Here is a 21,818-nt window from a genome sequence, read left to right on the forward strand (position 1 = left end):
AGTTTTCTCTAAATCATCAATAACTATTGCTCTAAGATGAAAAAAAAAAAATATATATATATATATATATATATATATATATATATATATATTTATATATATATATTTTATATATATATATGTGTATAAATATATATATATATATATACACACACACATATATATATTTGTGGTGTGGCATGGTTGTTTGTCCTATATGTCTCTGTGTTGCCCTGCAATGGACAGACGACCTGTTCAGGATGTACCAGCTTACCCGTGACTCACTATGGAATAAGCGGTATAGAAAATAAATGAAGGAATATATATACATATCTGTTTGTACAGTTTGTCCTGTGCAACTGTAGTTTTCATTTATATTCAATATTAAAGGACTTTTTTTTACCCCCATCTCTGCATTTAATTTCCTTCACAAGTGCACTCTTACTAGGGATTGGTACCGAATTCGGTAATTTTATAGGTACCGACTGAATTCTGTCTGTACTATCGAGTATTGTTCCATGTTAAATCAAATGGTACCATGTTTTAGTACCTAAACGCATCATTGTGACACTGACAGAGTGGAAGCGTGGGCGATTTTCCATGTTGGACATGAACGCAGCATTGCACGCACAAGGGCGTAATGACGTCAGTAGCTGCCGGTACCGTCAACAAAGCATGGCTGATAGAAAGCGCTCGCCAGTATGGCTCCACTTTTCAAAATACGGTGGAGATTACGTTCGCTGCAATATTTGTAACGCGTGCAAGGCCAGCAGTGGTAATACTTCTAATCTGAGGAAGCACCTAGTTAAGCACAAGATTTTTCTCAAGGCAGTGCATAATCTTCATCAGCCTCAGATCATTGGCTACAACCCCTGCATTCTATGAGGGGTCAAAGTAACAAAAATTAATTTGAAATTAATTGAAGGTGTGAAATGCTGAACATGGTTCATTCAGTGTCGTAAAACCCAGTCAGTCAGTCATTTTCTATAAAGCCTCTTCCATAGTGGGTCGCGGGGAAGCTGGTGCCTATCTCCAGCAGTTTATGGGTGGGAGATAGGGTACACTCTGGACCGGTCACCAGTCCATCACAGAGCAACACACAAACAACCATGCACACACTCATTCACACACCTAATGGCAATTTAGAGTGACCAATTAACCTAACAGGCATGTCTTTGGACTGTGGAAGGAAGCTGGAGTACCCGGTGAGAACCCACGCCTGCACGGGGAGAACATGCAAACTCCATGCATGGAGTCAAACCCAGGACCTTTTTGCTGCAAGGCAACAGTGCTACCAACTGCGCCACCGTGCATTAAATATCAATGTTATAAATATTAAGGTTATCAAATTTAACATTGCCTGTTTGTCAATTTTACCATGTTTAGTACTTCACACCTTCAATTCATTTCAAGTTAATTTTTGTTACTTTGACCCCTCATAGCATTTAGCACTGATAGCATGCCTGCATTTGTTAGCGGCTCGTCATCTGCAGGCTGCAACGTGGGAGAAGAATACAATACAAACAGCTGGATGTTGTTTAGATATGTTTAGTAAAGTTTATATATTGATAAACAAATATGTTAAATTAAAAAAATATATATTTTATTATTAAACAAATTAACATTTATTACCACATTAATACACACAAGAGTACCGAAAACTGGTACCGTTGAGTACCGGTGAAAAGGTGAAAGGTACCCATCCTTAACTATGACAACTTCAGATTTTTTTCAAACAACTTTCAATGATTAATCAAAATACTTGACTATCAAGAAAAAGAAATAGATTTGAATTGGTTTAAGTTTATGGGTATAAAGTGGTTTGTGTACAAGCACAAATTAGAAACAGAAATGGATCAAATAGGAACATGTAGGTACAAAATGGAGTCATGAATTGACCAGGAGCCTTCTTTTGGATGTGGTGCTTTGTTTTGTAATATAGACTATACATTAACAGAAATATCATCTCAGTTTTTTGTTTTTTTTTCCAGAATCATTTGCTATATTTGACCTTGAAATTGTCTGTGGCATCCTGTGGGAATGTTTGTTTCAGAGTGGGTAATTTGCTACTGGCTGACAGAGATCAGGAGTTGATGTGTTTTAAGTTTGCATGTGTGTATTTCTTAGCTGTCAGACTAGATCTGTCTAATTTGTGCTGCTGTCAGGGTAAGGGTAAGCCACCTGTCAATAACCAAGGTTCAATATCAGGAAGCAAAGTCACTTGATTTTGGCGAAATAAAATTGGATGTGGAGCGCAGCGAAGGTTACCACTGTGGGAGCAAGAGTCAGATAATTTAGGATAAAAACTAAATGGACATGGAAATTACATAGAAGGAAAACCTGTACAGTGATACAGTCCTCCAATTCGGGAATGTGATAGAAACCTATCTCAGGCTGAAGCTGTTCCTCTTGAGGAGACAGTCTGCTTCTCCATCCCCAATCTGACCCCCCCCACCCGTAATTGCCCCACCCCCACTGTTTCAGTGTGTCAGTGAAAATGATTTAAGCCTCCTTTTTAAGGGGACATTTCTGTAAAATATCACAATTGTAGTCTTTGCGCTGTTTCCCGTCTTCCCCCCTCATTTTCATCCCTTTTCTAAGCAAGCTCTTTCATACACATCACAGCCTCCCTCATCCTTGTCTCCCCCGTGCCCCCCCACAACACACCACCCCCTATCTCTCTTTTTCTCTCTCTTTCTCATGAATGTCACCTCTGTCACACACACTCACACATACTCTCGGAAGCGCTCGCTGACTTTGAATGGGAGGGTGGAGAAAGGAAAAGAAGGAGGCGAGGGTAGGGAGGGGGGACTCAGTGAGGACTGTGGGAAAAGAGCGTGCCATCCAGAGGCAGAAGAGGAGTCTCCTGTCTGTCTGTGTCCATGTCTCCGCTTTGTTCTGACAAAGACCCCCAGTGTCCCGCCTGCTGCTCTTCTTCCACATCTGGATTTAAATCGGCCGGAATACCACTGGGACTCTCCGCTCATCATTTTGTGCTGCCACGTTTGGATGGGAGGCAAAGTTGGACCTCTGTGGACTGTACGATGGGTGACAAACACTTTGGTTTTTCTTGCGCTTTTAAGAGTTTCCTAGCATTCAGGATGACCTTACTTTTCTTCAGTAAAAGAGTTTTTATATGTAACATAAATTGAGCTTCTTATCTTTGCTTTTCTGTTAAAAGTAGGTTATCTATTTGGGAATACAACATTTCGAACTTGGCTGGTAAGGCATTTCTTGATGTGAAAGATGAGTGGGGAAGAGGGTTAGAAATATTTTCCCATCTTCCCCTTTCAGAAGTTAGTTCTAACCTTGGTCTGAAAATGTGACTGTAGCCAATTTTTTGTGCACTTCAATACGTTTATATTTTTATTTTTGTCCTTGACTGGACTTTTTACAGTGGACTACATCTGATCTTACAGATCTTCCCTCTCCAAGGGAATCATCAAACTAAACTCTTTGCTGTTAACCCACTTAGTTGCCCAATCTCCCCTTTGGGGGCTTCCTTAAAACATCTGTCCTGCTCTAGTTTTCTTGAGGAAAGCAAAAAGACAACCAGCAAAGGGAGCGCAGGGAAGGAAGAGACCCCCCTCCCAAAGGTGTGAGGGGGGCAGAAGATGGCAGCTCTCGCCAGCTCTCTCATCAGACAGAAACGGGCAGTAAAGGATGACCAAGCCAACCGACCGGTCGCCAACAAACGCAAGCCCTGTCCCAAGAGCAACAAGTCCTTGTGCCAGAAGCAGATCCTGGTGTTGATATCCAAGGTTCGACTATGCGGGGGTCGAAAAGGTCGCATCGACAAAAGACCAGGTGAGTTGCTCACGTTGTTTTTTTCTTTCTTGCTAATTGCTTTTCAAATTTGGAGATACTGTATTAATCATTTTAGCTTTAATATGTTATTTTTAATTAGTTTCAAAGTTGCTTTCCAAATATTTGTTCATAAGCCTGCCTGTGGGGATGACTGCATCACTAGTTTAAAAAGAGACATTTGCACTCTCCTTATGCATACAATTAATAATTTTTAGCCACTCAAATGTCATTTTGTCATTAAAATCCCCATACTGCTTTTTGTGTTGATAAAATACTATAATAGACACAAATGTGTAAAAAATACAATGATATTATGTTGCAGTCATTTTTCTTAGATGTGTATAAGTATAAGCACGCTGCATCTGTTTTAGTCCAACTCAAAAATCCATGGCTTTCAGAAAACTGTCTGTTTACATAATCATACCAGATGTTGGCTGGCATTGCAGTGCCAATAGAGGCGGGGTAGGGTGGGGTAAAGAGGGGGGTTCTGTGAACATGAATCAAATGCCTCTAAGCTCACACAGAGTTACTACATTATAGTTATGCTTCCATGAAAATATAAACATCTCCTGGGATGTCCTGTTCCCGTTGTTAGCTGCTGGGGCTATGAGGTGAAAGATATACTGAGAAATACTTGGAGTGGATTTGGATTCCTAGTTGTGTATGGGATAAAAGATGACAAAGAGCTTAGTACACTATGTTGTGGCATTTGCTCATGCGTCAACTATCTGAATTGCATTTCACATTTTATTTTGCTGTTCGGAACAATTGGAAGGAAAATGAAGGCTATAGAAGGCTGCTTAATAAATGCTACTGGATTTAAATGATGACAATTTTTCACAAATGTATTTTATCATGTAATATTAAAAATGATCACATGCTGAATTATTGATTTATGGCATTGCAAAGTTACCTAGTTTTGCAACTTCCCTGAAATAGTTCACTATTTCACTTTTTATAAACTGTTTTAGTAAACTAGGTTTCAGGCACTTGATGTGTTTATTTTTGAAAGATTTAACTTTTCTTCTTAGTTTTCTTTTATTTATCCATATATCCCTATTTGGTAGTAGGTTTTTCTGTCTTCATCTTTAAAAAAAAACAGTGAAATAAAAAATTTATTGTACGATCAATGACACATCCTTTGACAGTAGAAAATATAGTTACTGTATTTTATTTGATATACGTAGATTTATAAATATCTATATCTATCATATATACTATATATATATATATATGTATATATATATATATATATATAGTATATATATAGATATATATCTATATATATGGTAGCCAGGCTACTACGTGATACTGGTGGAGGAAAACGTTTCCTGACTCGCTCCTCCAAAACACCCCAAAGTGTCTCAATAATATTTAGATCTGGTGACTGTGCAGACCATGGGAGATGTTCAACTTCACTTTCATGTTCATCAAACCAATCTTTCACCAGTCTTGCTGCGTGTATTGGTGCATTGTCATCCTGATACACGGCACCGCCTTCAGGATACAATGTTTGAACCATTGGATGCACATGGTCCTCAAGAATGGTTCGGTAGTCCTTGGCCCATCTAGCACAAGTATTGGGCCAAGGGAATGCCATAATATGGCAGCCCAAACCATCACTGATCCACCCCCATGCATCACTCTGGGCATGCAACAGTCTGGGTGGTACGCTTCTTTGGGGCTTCTCCACACCGTAACTCTCCCGGATGTGGGGAAAACAGTAAAGGTGGACTCATCAGAGAACAATATATGTTTCACATTGTCCACAGCCCAAGATTTGCACTCCTTGCACCATTGAAACCGACGTTTGGCATTGGCATGAGTGACCAAAGGTTTGGCTATAGCAGCCCGGCCGTGTATATTGACCCTGTGGAGCTCCCAACGGACAGTTCTGGTGGAAACAGGAGAGTTGAGGTGCACATTTAATTCTGCTGTGATTTGGGCAGCCGTGGTTTTTTTTTTTTTTGATACAATCCGGGTTAGCACCCGAACATCCCTTTCAGACAGCTTCCTCTTGCGTCCACAGTTAATCTTGATGGATGTGGTTCGTCCTTTTTGGTGGTATGCTGACATTACCCTGGATACCGTGGCTCTTGATACATCACAAAGACTTGCTGTCTTGGTCATAGATGCACCAGCAAGACGTGCACCAACAATTTGTCCTCTTTTGAACTCTGGTATGTCACCCATAATGTTGTGTGCATTTCAATATTTTGAGCAAAACTGTGTTCTTACCCTGCTAATTGAACCTTCACACTCTGCTCTTACTGGTGCAATGTGCAATCAATGAAGACTGGCTACCAGACTGGTCCAATTTAGCCATGAAACCTCCTGCACTAAAATGACAGGTGTTCCAGTTTCATTGTCCAACCCCTGTATATACACAATACAACTTACAAAGTAAAGAGCACCATTTTGTACAACCCAAGGAATTTTTGATGATAGGTCTTTGCACATTTTTTTCAGATCATCCCAGTCCACCTCCTGTGCTCTCTTCTCTTCAGCTCATCCGCAGGTTTATCTGTCAGATTTGGGTCTGGGGACTGTGGTGGCCATAGGAAATACACATTAGTTTCAGTTTTCTGAGTCCACCCAATCTTCATTTAAAATCTCTTGGTATTTCAAGGCCTTGGGAAGAAAAAAAAGCCCACAGCTTCACATATCCACCGTTATGCTCAACATTGGGCATGAGGTGCTTAATGGTGTGACATTATGGCCCTGCAAAAAAGTTCCTTTTATTCACACTACTGGTTTTTTAATCTTTAGTAAGAATGCCAATATACCTGGGGGCTAGGAATCAGGCCCCTGCATAGGGTTAACGTGGTATGAAACATTATTTCATGAAAGAAAGCTTGAAACTATACACAGGGTAAAATAAAAACAGATTAGAGATTAGAGAATATTTTTCTTCTCTATACAAGTATCTTCTTACAGTTTGCCATTTGCAAAAGTAATGCATTGACAAGAGGAAATATGATAATATTTTTCTCAAAGCACAGCAAACAACTTACAGGGTTCTACATTTTAAGTAGCAGTTTCACCTGTCATATTAGTGTCCCATCAGAAAGGTGCTCTACTGATAGTTTAAAAGAAATTTGTCCCATATATTTATTATTACCATAATGTGAAAAGCTTCCATAACAGTGAGGACAACCATAAAATCTGCTGCACGTATTCGTGTGTGGCACAAATATGTGATGGGGTGAAATCAGTGACAAAGCACAACACCAGCCTTGTTTTAGATGCTTCTGTCCTCCTCATCAACCTCCACCAGGAGTCCTCTACAATCTCTGTACTTTACAAGGGACCTTTTCAAGGAGTGGCCCTTTCACTGTAAGTGATCTGCAGTGTTGCCCTCTTTTGAGATCAATTCAGCTCATTAATGTATAGTGATTAATCAATAACCCACCTTTTAGTTTGCTCAAGGTGGAATCTGTCTTGTAAAGGGGGGGCATATTGAACTACCTGCACATCTGTATTACCCTCAGTAGCTTCCTTTAGGTGAACACAGTTTATTTACACAAAAATATGTTTGCATTAAAACATCCAACAGTGTCAAAACCTCAAAAAGGCAAAAAACTGTTAGCCGAGTCATTAGAAACCAAAGCAGGCAAACATTGTGCAAACCTAGAAATCTTGCAGCATTGGATGTGCTGTTTGACATGGAGAGGTGCACTAGTATGCCGTAGGAGTAAGCATCCAAGGGTCCAGTCGACAGTTGGAACACAAACATAGGCCCTGCCTGGCGGGCAGCAGACCGGGTTACAAGGAGACATCCAGCAGGGGATAGGATTAAGCTGACCCCAAGAGATCAGGCTGGCAAACTCGCTTACTCAGCAACACCTGATCAGACAATGCAGTGTTATGTAGCTTCCCATCAGAACTTTACTGTCTGTGGCAAGGGTCAGAGAAATAAAATGGGGGACAGGGAGAGAGACACAAAAAGGGACACAAATCTGTGAGGGGTAAAAAAAGCCTAAAGATAATTTTTTTAGAGCAGTCCTCATCCAAAAGTACAGATGGGTTGCAAGGCATCGGATGAGGCAAGTAAGGAGCTTATCAAACCCAGAAAGAGAAGTAGAAGAGGACAGATCTACAGTGCCTTGCAAAAGCAAAAATACCCTTTGACCTTTTTCAGATTATTTCATGTTACAGCCACAAACATGTGTATGTTTTATGGGAAAGTTTTATAATAAACTAACAAAATGGTACATAACTTTAAAATGGAAGGATAATGAATTCAATTCAATTCAATTCAAAAATACTTTATTAATCCCAAAGGGAAATTAAACCTGGTTATTGAATTTTTTTTACCTAATGAAAATACTTTAAGGAACGACTTTTTACTGCTATGACACCTATGAGTATTTAGGTGTTACTTGCTATCATCTTTACATGTCTAGAAACTAAAATGTTCGTCTTTTTTCTTTACAAAATAGCTGAAATTGAGTCCAGTTAGATTAGGAATGTCGGACTGTGACTGGACCTCTAATAGATTTTCTTCCAGGATTTCCCTATATTTCATGTAAAGATCCATTAGTCTCCCATCAACACTGACCAGTTTTCATGTCCTTCAGAATTTTCTGACTTTTATTTGTAAAAAAAAAACATTTTAAAAATATGTATCAAAGCTTGGAGTCTGTAACATTTCATTTGCAGAAAGGGTGCAAATGAAATGTTACAGATTTTTCCCACTGAAAATGTGTTTAAACTAAGGGTTGGATTAAAAAAAAAAACTTTTTGCCTCAGATTATGCTCCTGCAATCAAAGACAAATTTTTTTAAGCAGCTTTATATTCAAAAATAAAAAATCTAAACATTGTATCATTTTCATTTTATTGTATAATTGTGCAAATCTTAGTTGGTATTGTTCATAAAATCCCTATGAGAAACATTCCATTACATTTTGCAAAGCAACATTAATGTATTATAGCTTCAGTTTTTGTGGTAACAATTCACTTTATTCTTACATTGTTGCTCAGACTAATCTGATGCATATTAATAAGTGCAAAGAGCTTTAATATTTCTCTTATATCCCTGTTTAATAATAATTACATTTGTTTAGTGTTAAAATCGCTGATTAACCCCTGCATAACTTCTTCTCATCAAATCTGAAGAAGTACATAAACATCTAGACAAACAAAAGATTAGCACTTGATTGTTGTTATACTCATGCCACCAGCTTCTTAGGAGTTTCCAGCTTTAAGCAACCCTTCACTCACCATGGGGATCCAAACAGTCAGGAAACAGTTGATATAGATGCACACGTTCACGGTGACAAGCAGATGGTGTAGCTCATCACCTAATTTTCTCTCTTAGATGCACCAATCATATTAAATTCACATTGACACCTAAACTTATTTTAATCCTTTGGTGTTCTTTCACATAAGTAAAACCCATGAGAGATGAACAGACTTCTCCATACAGTTGAATGTTTCCACAGCTGGATACCTATGGTTTTCTCATCTGGAGCCAACTGGAAACAGGAGTTGAGCTGTGAACTTTCATCTGTTGACGAAAACGGGTCCCAGTCAAAGCAATCCGGGCATGAGGGATGTGCATAAAATGGACACGATGTTTTCTTATCCTCCCAAAGGTCCCACCGTAACCTCCAACTAATACCCACTAAATTAGATTTGTTGATTCTTTCATTATGGCTGACAAAGTTGTTTGCACTTGATTAACTGATCTTTATTGCTGCTGATGCACATAAGTTATAGGACAATTTCTGATCAAGTTAATCAATCTACAATGGGTGTATTGAGATCTCGAGTCACATGACATCGTGATACTAAAACACCACAATCATTTTATCTATCTAAAGTCATTTTCAGGAAGAATTATCCAGTTGGAGGCCAGCTCCATGCAGAGCTCTAAAATAATTGCCCTGAGCAATCTAAACCGGTCAATAAGCCATGCATCATGTGCCAGCAGGTCACTATGATCTCTGAATAAAAACACTCCCTCTGACGTCTTTCATCCTCCAGCTTTGCCAAAGCCATCATTCCACAGTTACGCACAACTTTATGCAGATATTTATGGACATGTGTGATTGTCTACAACTTGTCCACCATAGGAATCATCAAACTTGGCTTGTATGGAATTAATCTGCTGATCCAACACTATTTTTTTTTTTCAGTGAGAATGAAAGTGCCCCTTAGATTATTCACTTGCATTTTATGCTTCTCAGCGCACAGACCGAGCATTTCCATCTACAGGTGACAGAAACAGAGGAAGTTTCACAGTTTACATCCGACTGAGGTTATTTCCATCAGGTGTGTTACGTTATTGTATGAGGCCAAATGTAATTCAGTTTCATCACTGGTTTAAATCATTAAAGCTCAGACTCATTAAAAAAGCATCACATTTGATGGTCCATGAATTAAATAAAGCTGAATGGAGTCATATTTCAGTGGATTTAGGTAAGTTTTAGTTTTCTGTAGTTTATTATTGTCGCTTAAAAAAGTTTGTGTGGCTTCTGCACATTTTCATGGAAGGTTAAAAGCTTGTGTAGATTTACGCACACTTTCACGCAACGTTCATTTCTGTACATGACAAATTGTGCGCCAAACATTGTGCGGCAAGATATTTGTGCGTAAGCATGCTTCGTACAATGGGTCCCAGGTGAATGAAGTGTAAGCTGTTATTAGAGCCCGTTTAGGAAAGTGTCTGCTTTAAGCTTGATACCATGGTGCCTCTATTGTTAAGATTCTTATTTAAAAATTATTTAAAAATTAAGAACATAACCCTTTCTTGAGTTGGTCTGCTGGGTTACATTCATGCTGGCATAGTTACAAGTCAAATAAAGGTTTGATTTAGGTGGAAAATAAATATTTCTGTCTCTCAATAAACATGATAACTATAGACTTTGGTTTAAATAGTACACAGAAACCACAAAACCTTTAGCACAATATTTTAATAGACAACTGTTACCATGGGGCTGTATGATGTAGCTGATGGATTCGTATTGTTTTGCAGCCATGAGATCCGACTGACTCAAAGTCACTGAGTTTGGCACCAGCTAAACCACTTCGGATATTCTTTAAAATATCTTTTCCCTGGTGTTTGAAAATGTTTTAAGTCTATATGGGCAATTTCATAAAAAAATGCTCCATGCCATACCAGGAGGTGGTGATAAGGTCAGCATCAGTTAAGGTAAAATTCACCTTCATCATTTCATATGGTTTTAAGAAATCTGTGCAATATCCAGTTGACAAGTATGGAGCTTTTAAAAAATCTGGGGTTTTTTTGCTAAAATTCCTGTGTGGACAATGGACATAAATGCAGGTGAACATATCTGGTTTTGCAAATTATCTGCGTTAGTGTGGACCGAAACTTTATCCCCAATGGTGGAAAGACTGAGGCATGGCTGAAATTTGTATCATGCAACAGGACAGTAATCCTAAACAAAAATGTAAAAAGCAAAGGAAAAAAGAAAAACAATGGACCCAGTCAAAGTCAGCCTAACAGAGCTATTTGCTGGGACTTTAAAGCTCTATCTACACTAATGTGGATATTTAGGCTAAAAAAGCTAATGACTCAGAAAAAAGAGTTACCAGAGTCAGATAAAACCCGAACTATATTGTTTTGGCATAATCCAAAGCCTAGCATTGTCACGGTGTGTGTTTTTGGTTTGGTATTTGTTTACGTTTAGTCAGGTGTTTTCTGTTACAAGTGTGACTTATTTCTTGAGTCCTTGTTTCTGCTACCTTATTTGTTAGTTGTTCTAGGTTCTATTCTATTAGTTTTATTCTCAGATCTGTGTTCTGGTTTCCTTGGGTTTGTTTACAGTTTGTCTTGTCTGGCTCCTCATGTTCTCGTCCCTCCCTAATAAGGTTCACCTGCCCCTCTGTCTTCCTGCACACCTTATCCACGCCTGTGTCTGTTTTCCCTGATTACCTGCCCCATTGTTTCATGTCCACCTTCGTCTGTATTTAAGTTGGTCCTTGTCCTTTGTTCCACGTGGTGTCGTTAGTCTTATTTAGCCTGTCTTGTTTAGCGTCATTGAAGTTTGTGCTGTGATCCAGAAACTAGGACTTTTTCATAAACTTTGTTACCTGGATCTCCTGTTAAGCCTGCACCGGCACTTGTAAGTTGGCTTACCTCATTAAAGAGTGATCATCTCACCAGCTGTCTCTGCTTGTCCTGCACCTCTGGTCCACCATCAAACTGAAAGCCATGATTAGGATCTTCTTCTTTTGAAGATTGATATTTCCGTTACAGTTTTTGGTAACTGCTGACGCAACACAGGTATCAGAGAGTTCTAGATTATTGTCCCACAGACCCTGTAGACACAGAACAGTTTTTTGTTTTTAACTATCAATAAATATTATTTACAAAAACATCTGGGGCCTGAAGATTGTGTTGCTCTTCCAGGGAGAAGTTGTTTTTGATTGAGTGATTAAATCATAACAAATACAGGTCCTTCTCAAAAAATTAGCATATTGTGATAAAGTTCATTATTTTCCATAATGTCATGATGAAAATTTAACATTCATATATTTTAGATTCATTGCACACTAACTGAAATATTTCAGGTCTTTTATTGTCTTAATACGGATGATTTTGGCATACAGCTCATGAAAACCCAAAATTCCTATCTCACAAAATTAGCATATCATTAAAAGGGTCTCTAAACGAGCTATGAACCTAATCATCTGAATCAATGAGTTAACTCTAAACACCTGCAAAAGATTCCTGAGGCCTTTAAAACTCCCAGCCTGGTTCATCACTCAAAACCCCAATCATGGGTAAGCCTGCCGACCTGACTGCTGTCCAGAAGGCCACTATTGACACCCTCAAGCAAGAGGGTAAGACACAGAAAGAAATTTCTGAACGAATAGGCTGTTCCCAGAGTGCTGTATCAAGGCACCTCAGTGGGAAGTCTGTGGGAAGGAAAAAGTGTGGCAGAAAACGCTGCACAACGAGAAGAGGTGACCGGACCCTGAGGAAGATTGTGGAGAAGGGCCGATTTCAGACCTTGGGGGACCTGCGGAAGCAGTGGACTGAGTCTGGAGTAGAAACATCCAGAGCCACCGTGCACAGGCGTGTGCAGGAAATGGGCTACAGGTGCCGCATTCCCCAGGTCAAGCCACTTTTGAACCAGAAACAGCGGCAGAAGCTCCCAAAGTACTTTTTTCAGATGAAAGCAAATTCTGCATGTCATTCGGAAATCAAGGTGCCAGAGTCTGGAGGAAGACTGGGGAGAAGGAAATGCTAAAATGCCCGAAGTCCAGTGTCAAGTACCCACAGTCAGTGATGGCCTGGGGTGCCGTGTCAGTTGCTGGTGTTGGTCCACTGTGTTTTATCAAGGGCAGGGTCAATGCAGCTAGCTATCAGGAGATTTTGGAGCACTTCATGCTTCCATCTGCTGAAAAGCTTTATGGAGATGAAGATTTCATTTTTCAGCACGACCTGGCACCTGCTCACAGTGCCAAAACCACTGGTAAATGGTTTACTGACCATGGTATCACTGTGCTCAATTGACCTGCCAACTCTCCTGACCTGAACCCCATAGAGAATCTGTGGGATATTGTGAAGAGAACGTTGAGAGACTCAAGACCCAACACTCTGGATGAGCTAAAGGCTGCTATCGAAGCATCCTGGGCCTCCATAAGACCTCAGCAGTGCCACAGGCTGATTGCCTCCATGCCACGCCACATTGAAGCAGTCATTTCTGCAAAAGGATTCCCGACCAAGTATTGAGTGCATAACTGTACATGATTATTTGAAGGTTGACGTTTTTTGTATTAAAAACACTTTTCTTTTTTTGGTCGGATGAAATATGCTAATTTTGTGAGATAGGAATTTTGGGTTTTCATGAGCTGTATGCCACAATCATCCGTATTAAGACAATAAAAGACCTGAAATATTTCAGTTAGTGTGCAATGAATCTAAAATATATGAATGTTAAATTTTCATCATGACATTATGGAAAATAATGAACTTTATCACAATATGCTAATATTTTGAGAAGGACCTGTACTTTGTGGTCTGTCAGTGTGTTGAGTTTGCTGCTGTGATCATCACACTTTCTGACAGAGGTCTGAAGCCCTTAGCACTGCTGAGGATACCTCTGTTTGTTGGTTCTGCATACATTAAAGGCCCTATTTATGTCCTTGCTGGAGGCTCCGTGAAAGAAAGGGATATGTAAGGGTAGAGGCTGGGCGGACAGGTTCTTGTGCTTCTGTTATATGTATTTTACATGAAAGAAAGTAGATTTTAAAGCGAACACATAAAGGTTGTTCAATTATTTTTTACAATGTGCCAATCACACCTATTTTTGTAAAGCTCTGACCTCCTGATATGGATTTTAACTGCCAATTCCCCCAAAAAACCTATTAGAAGATGAACATACATTTTTCTATCGACTAGAAAACATCATTATTTATGTTCGGAAAGGTCACATGACGATGTGTGTGTGAGAGAGCAGAGAAGATTAAAACAGGGTTTCACAGTTGCTTTGAAAAAGAAATTCTAAATCCTATATTATCAATAAACATAGTGCAGTTATTTTGACAGTGTATCATCACTAAAATATCAGTATCCACGTGCATATTATAATAATTGCTGATGCTTGCCTTAACTGTGAGATTTCCAAAAGAAATCAACATTTCCAAATCCACCATGTGCAATCATAGAGAGACATTTGAAGCTCAAAAGGATTAAAAAGAGAAACCTTGCTGTAACATTCAGCCTTCGTTTTGCTGAAAGTTCTGCTCTCTCTCTCTCACTCCCTCCATGAACCACAGACGTATCTTCCCTCAATAACAGTTTCAACACATAGGAATACTTGACCAGCAAACATTCAGTATGGTGCCGAGATGAAAATATTTGATTTCTGAGTTTTTACCTGGTTAGACTAATAATCTTCACCAAGATGGGTTTGAAAGTCTAGTGCAGTGCTGGTTTGAGCATTTTGCTAAATGTCACTGATATGGTCCTGTCATAATGCTAATGAAGCACATATGTGATTACTGAATGTGTGTCAGCAAATCAGTGTGAGTCCTATTTGCTGTTTGACATGCTCTTGTCAGCACCATTAATAAGGTGCATTAACTCTGACCCAAGTTTGAGAACTGCTACCACTCTCATATTAAATGATTCACGAGGCCTTGAATTCATATTGGGAGGTCATTGATGAAGCCCCTATCTAATCCATTCATATTCTTTCTTTAACCTAACCGAATCCCATTATCCCTCCTCTTCTCCCTGCATCATTTTCTGCCCTCCTTTAAAAATTGTCACAGTGTGTGTCTTTATACCACTCTGGAAATCCATCTTTGCCCTTTATCCTTCCTCCTTCTGTCATTCTCTTTTTTATTGCAGGACAAACACAGAGCATTCCTCAAAGATGTTTGCTAGCTTCGTTCCTATCATGCTGTATCTTCCCATGAGGTTGATAATTACCAGCAGCAGAGAAGAACTTGTGGCCCAGTTTAGAAAAGAGAAAAAAAAGAGAGAGAAACCAGATTCTCATTTTATTTGACACAGAATCAAACATGACACAAGAGACGCAGTCCTTTCATGCACCATGCAGTACAAGTGAACATATGTACATACATGCACCCGATTAAGTTGTCTCTGTGCATGCATGCAGCTAAAAGAGAAGCAACAACAAGAACATAGAGGGAGAGTCCGGGAGTCCTGAAAACACAAACCGAGGAAAACCCCTGTTGTTTGGTTCGGTCGAAGTAAGAGAAGAAAAAATGTCCTTGGCTGCTCAGTCATGCAGCCCCCACCTCCCAGTAATTACCCCTTACCTTATGAGGGGGACCTCAGTTTAGCCAGAAAAAAAAAAATTTGCTCAAATCAAGGAAGAAAAATACCTTAGTGAGACAATAACCAACACAGAGCCATACACTATGCTGATCAGTGGTAAAAACTCTGCTTCTACTTATTTTTCCAGCACAATTACATTGCAGAGACGAGTCTGAATGTCCTTGATGGCAGCCATGAGGCACACGGTGATTAGATCGAGTTCTAATGTGCTTTGACCTCATTTAAACAGAGACACACATAATTGGTGTGTAAAACGGTCATACAGGAAGGCGAGGCACCGTCCCTGCCCCCACAAGGATGCCATTTTGCCCAGTCTCCTTCTTATTGTTAAATTTTGAACATTGACCTAAGGCATGTGAGGCCTGGAGCCCTTTAAATGTTGTCCTGAGCTCTTTTGTGACATCCAGAATGAGTCATTACAGCACTCTTGTACTGATTGTGGAAGGCCAGGCAGTGAGGTTCCCCACTGTTCCAAGTTTTTTATATTTGTGAATAATTACTCTCAGTGTGATTTGTTGGACTCCCAAAGCCTTAGAAATGGGATTGCAAACCTTTTCACACTAATAGATGTTAATAACTTCTCATTTGTTGATGAATTTATTTCCATTAGATCATGATATGTTGGATTTTGAGATCTTTTAGCCTACTTCATATTGTCAGACCGGTTCTATTAAAGTGATTTCTTGATTCTACAGATCTGGCTGAAATCATTCCTGGATTTACCTGGTGAAGTTAAACTTAGCGTTGTGGTTAATCACAGGTAATGCATGATTTATCAAAGGGAGTAATTACTTTCAAGATAATGGCAGGTTGGTTTCAATAGCTGTTTCCCTAATAAACGAAATAATAATTTGAAAACTACATTTTGTATTTATACTTGTTTTTCATCTGTATTATAATTTGTTTGATGATGTCAAACATTAAAATGTGATGAAAAGGCAAAATCAAATAAATTTGCAAGGGGCAAATACTTTTTCATGACATTAAATCTTAGCACTTGTAACAACATACCTGTACATTGCAGCATTTTTGAACAAATATCAATTTTATTGTTAGGTGTGAAAGAAAATTTGCTGAACAATTCACACCTCTTTCAGAGGTTACATAACTTACTGCAAGAGACCACACTCTTTTCTGCATGTAAGCTGCAAATCCCATTTGCCTCTTGTGGGAAGAGGTCACTTGGATACAAGCCCACTGATGAGTCAACATGTTGTCGGAAGTGGCGACAACACCTGCGTGCAAATGCACATAAACAGACGTTGAGCTCTCTTTGACCCACTCTCTGCTACCCTGGATAAGTGAATGCTTTCTGTTACTCATCCCACACTCGTGTCCCCGAAATGATGAATGTAGAGAAATGTATCTCCTCTGCAAGGTAAATACAGAGCCTACACACTGGGTTTCTGGCAAAGCTTTTACACATAGGTTGGGTGTTCATGAAGGGAATAATAATCAGATGGATATATTACCTAGTGTTCAGTTGAGCAACATCACCCAACCGGTCCATATTTCAAGTATTAACATAATGATGGATTTTTGAAAGAATACATTTTAGCATTAACTATAAACCTTTCATAACTCTAACCAAGTGGTTTAATTGCATTAAAACAATCCGAAAGTGATAAAAATGTTAAACTAAAACCAAAAAAAAAAACATTAGTTATGGACAGTTATATAGTCTGGCATATTGATCAATAACATTTTATATTGTCATTTGCATTTTGGATTTTGATCCAAACTTGACTGACTTGACTGTTCTTCTCTTTTAGAGTAAAAAATTATATTAGCTGGTTTATTGGTCAAGCTATCAGCTCAGTTAGCCAGTCTGCAGCCACTTGTAGTTTACTTTCTTCTATTAAACATTTAAGTATAATGAATCATTTGGTGATTTTGAAAGTGTTACTTTCTGAAATACTGGTCTGCCTTAATACCAATTTCTGGCCAATTTCTAGTGTCTAATGACATGTTGGCAGCTTTGGATAGACATAATACATTTTAGATGTTTTTTTTTTTTGTAAATCTAACCGCACACTTGTATTACCTCAACTAATAAGCACGTAATTAAATTGTATGTGTAACTGGATGTTCTTGTATTCCATTACTATAAGCTGCTAACTATCTATTGCTGTTTTGTCAGAGGCTTAGTACCCCCTTGTAGGTCATGTGAAAGGGTATAACCAGGCAGCCTGTGAGAGCAAATAAAATGGACAACCTGTTGTTCTCCATATTTAAAACATTTCCTGAAGCCAGATATTTTTGTGAACTGTTTGGTTCACACCAGAGCTTCACAACACATCAGATTGCAATCAAATATAAGTATGTGTAAAACTGCAGTTGCATTATTTTCAAAGACCATGTATTCATGCTCTTCATGGCAACAATAAATTGATCATTTAAATGACCTGTCTTGATTCTTGATCTACAAACCTAATATAGATTTTACTGTATATGCATATATATATATATATATATATATATATATATATACACTAAGAGTAAGTTAATTATGAATTAAACATAATCAGTATTGTCATTGCGATTTTCAATGTCGCAATTGTGTGCTCAAAGCATGGGTCCTTAACCTTGATCTGATTTTGCTAAATTTAAAACCTATTGCATAGAAAACATGGTTTTGATGCATTTACAGACCGAAAAAAGTGGAGCTATTGTGTTTGAAGCATTAAGAAACAGGGAGAAAAACAAAGAAATTTGGGTGTTTTTGATCACGAGCTAATTGGTTGGTGAACCACTAGCTAAAACATTTCTATCATAAAAAAGCAGTCTCTTGGTTCCTGGTATTGCCTATGCACCGTTCAATTTAGCATGGAGTACTATTCCTTCACTAAATTTTACTACTTCCCTGTTAAATTATTTTTGAAAATGGTTATTTAAACATTAAGATGAGTATGACATGTTCACGTGCTAAGCATCTGAGAAATCCTGCTAAAACCACTGTAAGAGGCACACAAAAAGTTTAGGAAAATACTCTGCTGTATACTTCATGTTTCGTCAATATGCATGTAGTGAGTATGTTCTGTACGGGTAAATCTGAGGAACATGTAGCAGAGATTGAAAACAAAAGGAGAATGACCTTTTTCAAGTATAGGTTTATTAGCTGAGAGCAAATACTATTCAAGCTCAGGTTGGTAAAACTGATGTTAATTCGTTATCCCAAACCCATATACGTTTTGACCCCATTTATGACAAAAAAACCTTAAATAGGCATATGAGACACTTCTATACATAAAAATAAGCAAAGTACCAAAGCATGGGAGGCTGGCATTCAATGTATTGACAGTGTAAATGTGTTTTCTTTGCAATCAGTGTTTCTTATGTCTTGTACAGAAACATGCAGTGTATTTCCTATAGCTTTACCACTGGATCTGCCTCTAGCCAATAGCCACTTATAGCCTAGAACAAATAATGAACCATTTTTGTTACAGCTTAAAGTGCTTAAAGATGTGGTGAAAATGAATTCAGATGCTACAAAAGGATCAAGAAATGCATGTAGAAAATAAAATCATTATCTAAATGAAACAAATTCATTTCTATTATATATTAAAGTCCACAATGAATGTGGAAGATGTCTTGCAGATTTTACTAAATCAGATAAAGATTGTCTACTTAGATAAACTTGGAGTTTCTGAAAACTATTGAGTATTAGTTATTGCAGGTAAGTTTAGTGCTGTTTTGATTAATTTTTGTAGGTTTAAAAGTCCAATATCGCTAATCATTTCCCCCTTGTAGTATACAACATTCTCCACCTTTGAGAAACCATTTTCATTACCAGCTCTGATTCCACTCATGGAGCAAACTGCATGGTTTTTGCTTATGTAAACAACTGTGTGTGTTTCCTAATCCATGCAAGTTAGACTGCTGTCAGAGTGTGTCACTATCTGACAGTTTGCTCCTAAAGTGTGCATAATGAGGAAAAAAACTGACTTGCTAAATAAATTGCTTTTTTTCTACTTGGGGTTGGACGTTTGGAAAAGTTTTACTTCATGCTTAACACAGACAATTACATTTACATGTAGCAAGGAGCGCAACCCAGCTATAGAGCCATTGCTCCCACAGGGATTAAGGAGGGAAGGATCTGAGTTTTTGTATTATCAGAAATGTATGTTTTTAATTTTTATTGATCTATTTTTGTGAAAGAGGCAAACCTGGGGGTAAAACTATAATTAAATATGAATAAGTAATTATGAATGTTTATGTGGGCACTGAGAAACAGTGATTTTGAAGCTAAATGAAAGCTAAACAAAATCCAAATACAGCAGTAAAAAATGCCAAAGATAATCTGTTTAACAAAAGGTCCAAAATAGCAGCAAGATCCTAACACAATCTTGCAAAAGTATTTGAACCTTTTGATGTTGCAGCAACACACTTTAAATCGTTTAATTAATGGAGATGTTTTGTGATAGACCAAAGCAAAGAATTACATAATTGGGAAAGAGAAGGTAAAGCATACATATAAAAATCTGAAAAGAGCAGGGAATTTGTAATAAAAGTAAACACTTTGTAGAACCAACTTTAGCTACAATTACAATTTAATGTACAGTGGGGAGAACAAGTATTTGATACATTGCAGATTTTGCAGGTTTTCCCACTAGCAAAACATGGAGAAGTCTTTAATTTGTATCATAGGTACTCTTCAACTGTGAGTGATGGAATCTAAAACAAAAATCCAGAAAATCACATTGTTTGATTTTTAAGTAATTAATTTGCATTTTATTTGATATTTGATGAAGCAGAAAAACATAACTTCATATTTGGTACAGAAACCATGTTTGCAATTCCAGATATCAGATGTTTCCTGTAGTTCTTGACGAGGTTTGCACACACTGCAGCAGGGATTCTGGACCACTCCTCCATATAGATCTTCTCCAGATCCTTCAGGTTTCAGCGCTGTCACTGGGCAACACAGACTTTCAGCTCCCTCCAAAGATTTTCGATTGGGTTCAGGTCTGGAGACTGGCTAGGCCACTTCAGGACCTTGAGATACTTCTTATGGAGCCCCTCCCTAGTTGTCCTGGCTGTGTGCTTCGGGTCATTGTCATGCTGGAAGACCCAGCCACGACCCATCTTCAGTGCCCTTACTGAGGGAAGGAGGTTGTTGGCTAAGATCTCCAGATACATGACCCCATCCATCCTCCCCTCAATACGGTGCAGTCATCCTGTCCCCTTTGCAGAAAAGGTTCCCCAAAGAATGATGTTTCCACCTCCATGCTTCAAGGTAGGGATGGTGTTCTTGAAGTTGTACTCATCCATCTTCTTCTTCCAAATGCGGCAAGTGGACTTTAGACCAAAAAGCTCTAATTTTGTGTCATCAGACCACATGACCTTCTCCCATTACCCCTCTTGATCATCCAAATGGTCACTGGCAAACTTCAGACAGGCCTGGACATGCGCTGACCCGAGCACTGGGACCTTGCGAGCAGGTCTACTATTTTATCCCTGATGTCCTCACACAGCACTCTGGGTCTTAGCCATTGTGGAGAGGTTGGAGTTTGATTGATTGAGTGTGTGGACAGGTGTCTTTTATACAAATAATTAGTTCAAACAGGTGCAGTTAATACAGGTAATGAGTGGAGAACAAGAGGGCTTCTTAAAGAAAAACTAACAGGCCTGTGAGAGCCGGGATTCTTACTGGTTGTTAGGTGATCAAATACTGATGTCATGGAATAAAATTAAAATAAATTTCTTAAAAATCACACAATGTGAATTTCTAGATTTTTGTTTTAGATTCCGTCACTCACAGTTGAAGAGAACCTATGATAAAAATTAAAGACTTCTACATGCTTTCCAAGTGGGAAAACCTGCAAAATCGGCAGTGTATCAAATACTTATTTTTCCCACTTTATATTTTAAGTGTTTCTATTAGGTCTCTGCGATATTAGGTAATCTTGCAATAGCTGTAATACTGGTAAATATTACAAGGAAAATAACAGGTGGAATACATGCCTATTTTTTTCTTTCCTCTTCTTCTTATGTGTTTCCATCCCTGTGTGACCTTTAGCCTTTTGGGCAATGTCATTTGTGTCCAGTATGAGCATCTACTCCTGTGAGACTCTGTCCAACTGGCTAATATTACATTAGCATGTAATACGCAAGTTCACAAGACTTGGAATATATTAGCCAATGATTATTGTGCTCCAAACAGACCTTTGGCTAATAATATTGCACAGACTGTTAATACAATGATGATAAATCAGTCATGTATTGTGCAGCCTTAGTTCCAACCAGCTT

General features: G+C 38.5%; 1 protein-coding gene across 1 annotated transcript in view; it reads left to right on the forward strand.

Moving 5' to 3' along the window:
* The first annotated feature begins 2,772 nt into the window (after positions 1–2,772).
* The window catches only part of fgf11b (fibroblast growth factor 11b), a 56,010-nt gene continuing 36,964 nt past the window's right edge, over positions 2,773–21,818 (forward strand). The window contains exon 1 of the mRNA XM_047379877.1: positions 2,773–3,786. Within this exon, the coding sequence (XP_047235833.1) occupies positions 3,594–3,786 (193 nt within the window). The 5' untranslated portion in view covers positions 2,773–3,593. The remainder of the gene's footprint in view (positions 3,787–21,818) is intronic.

This window comes from Girardinichthys multiradiatus, chromosome 11 (assembly GCF_021462225.1).
Source record: "Girardinichthys multiradiatus isolate DD_20200921_A chromosome 11, DD_fGirMul_XY1, whole genome shotgun sequence".
Lineage (NCBI taxonomy): Eukaryota > Metazoa > Chordata > Actinopteri > Cyprinodontiformes > Goodeidae > Girardinichthys > Girardinichthys multiradiatus.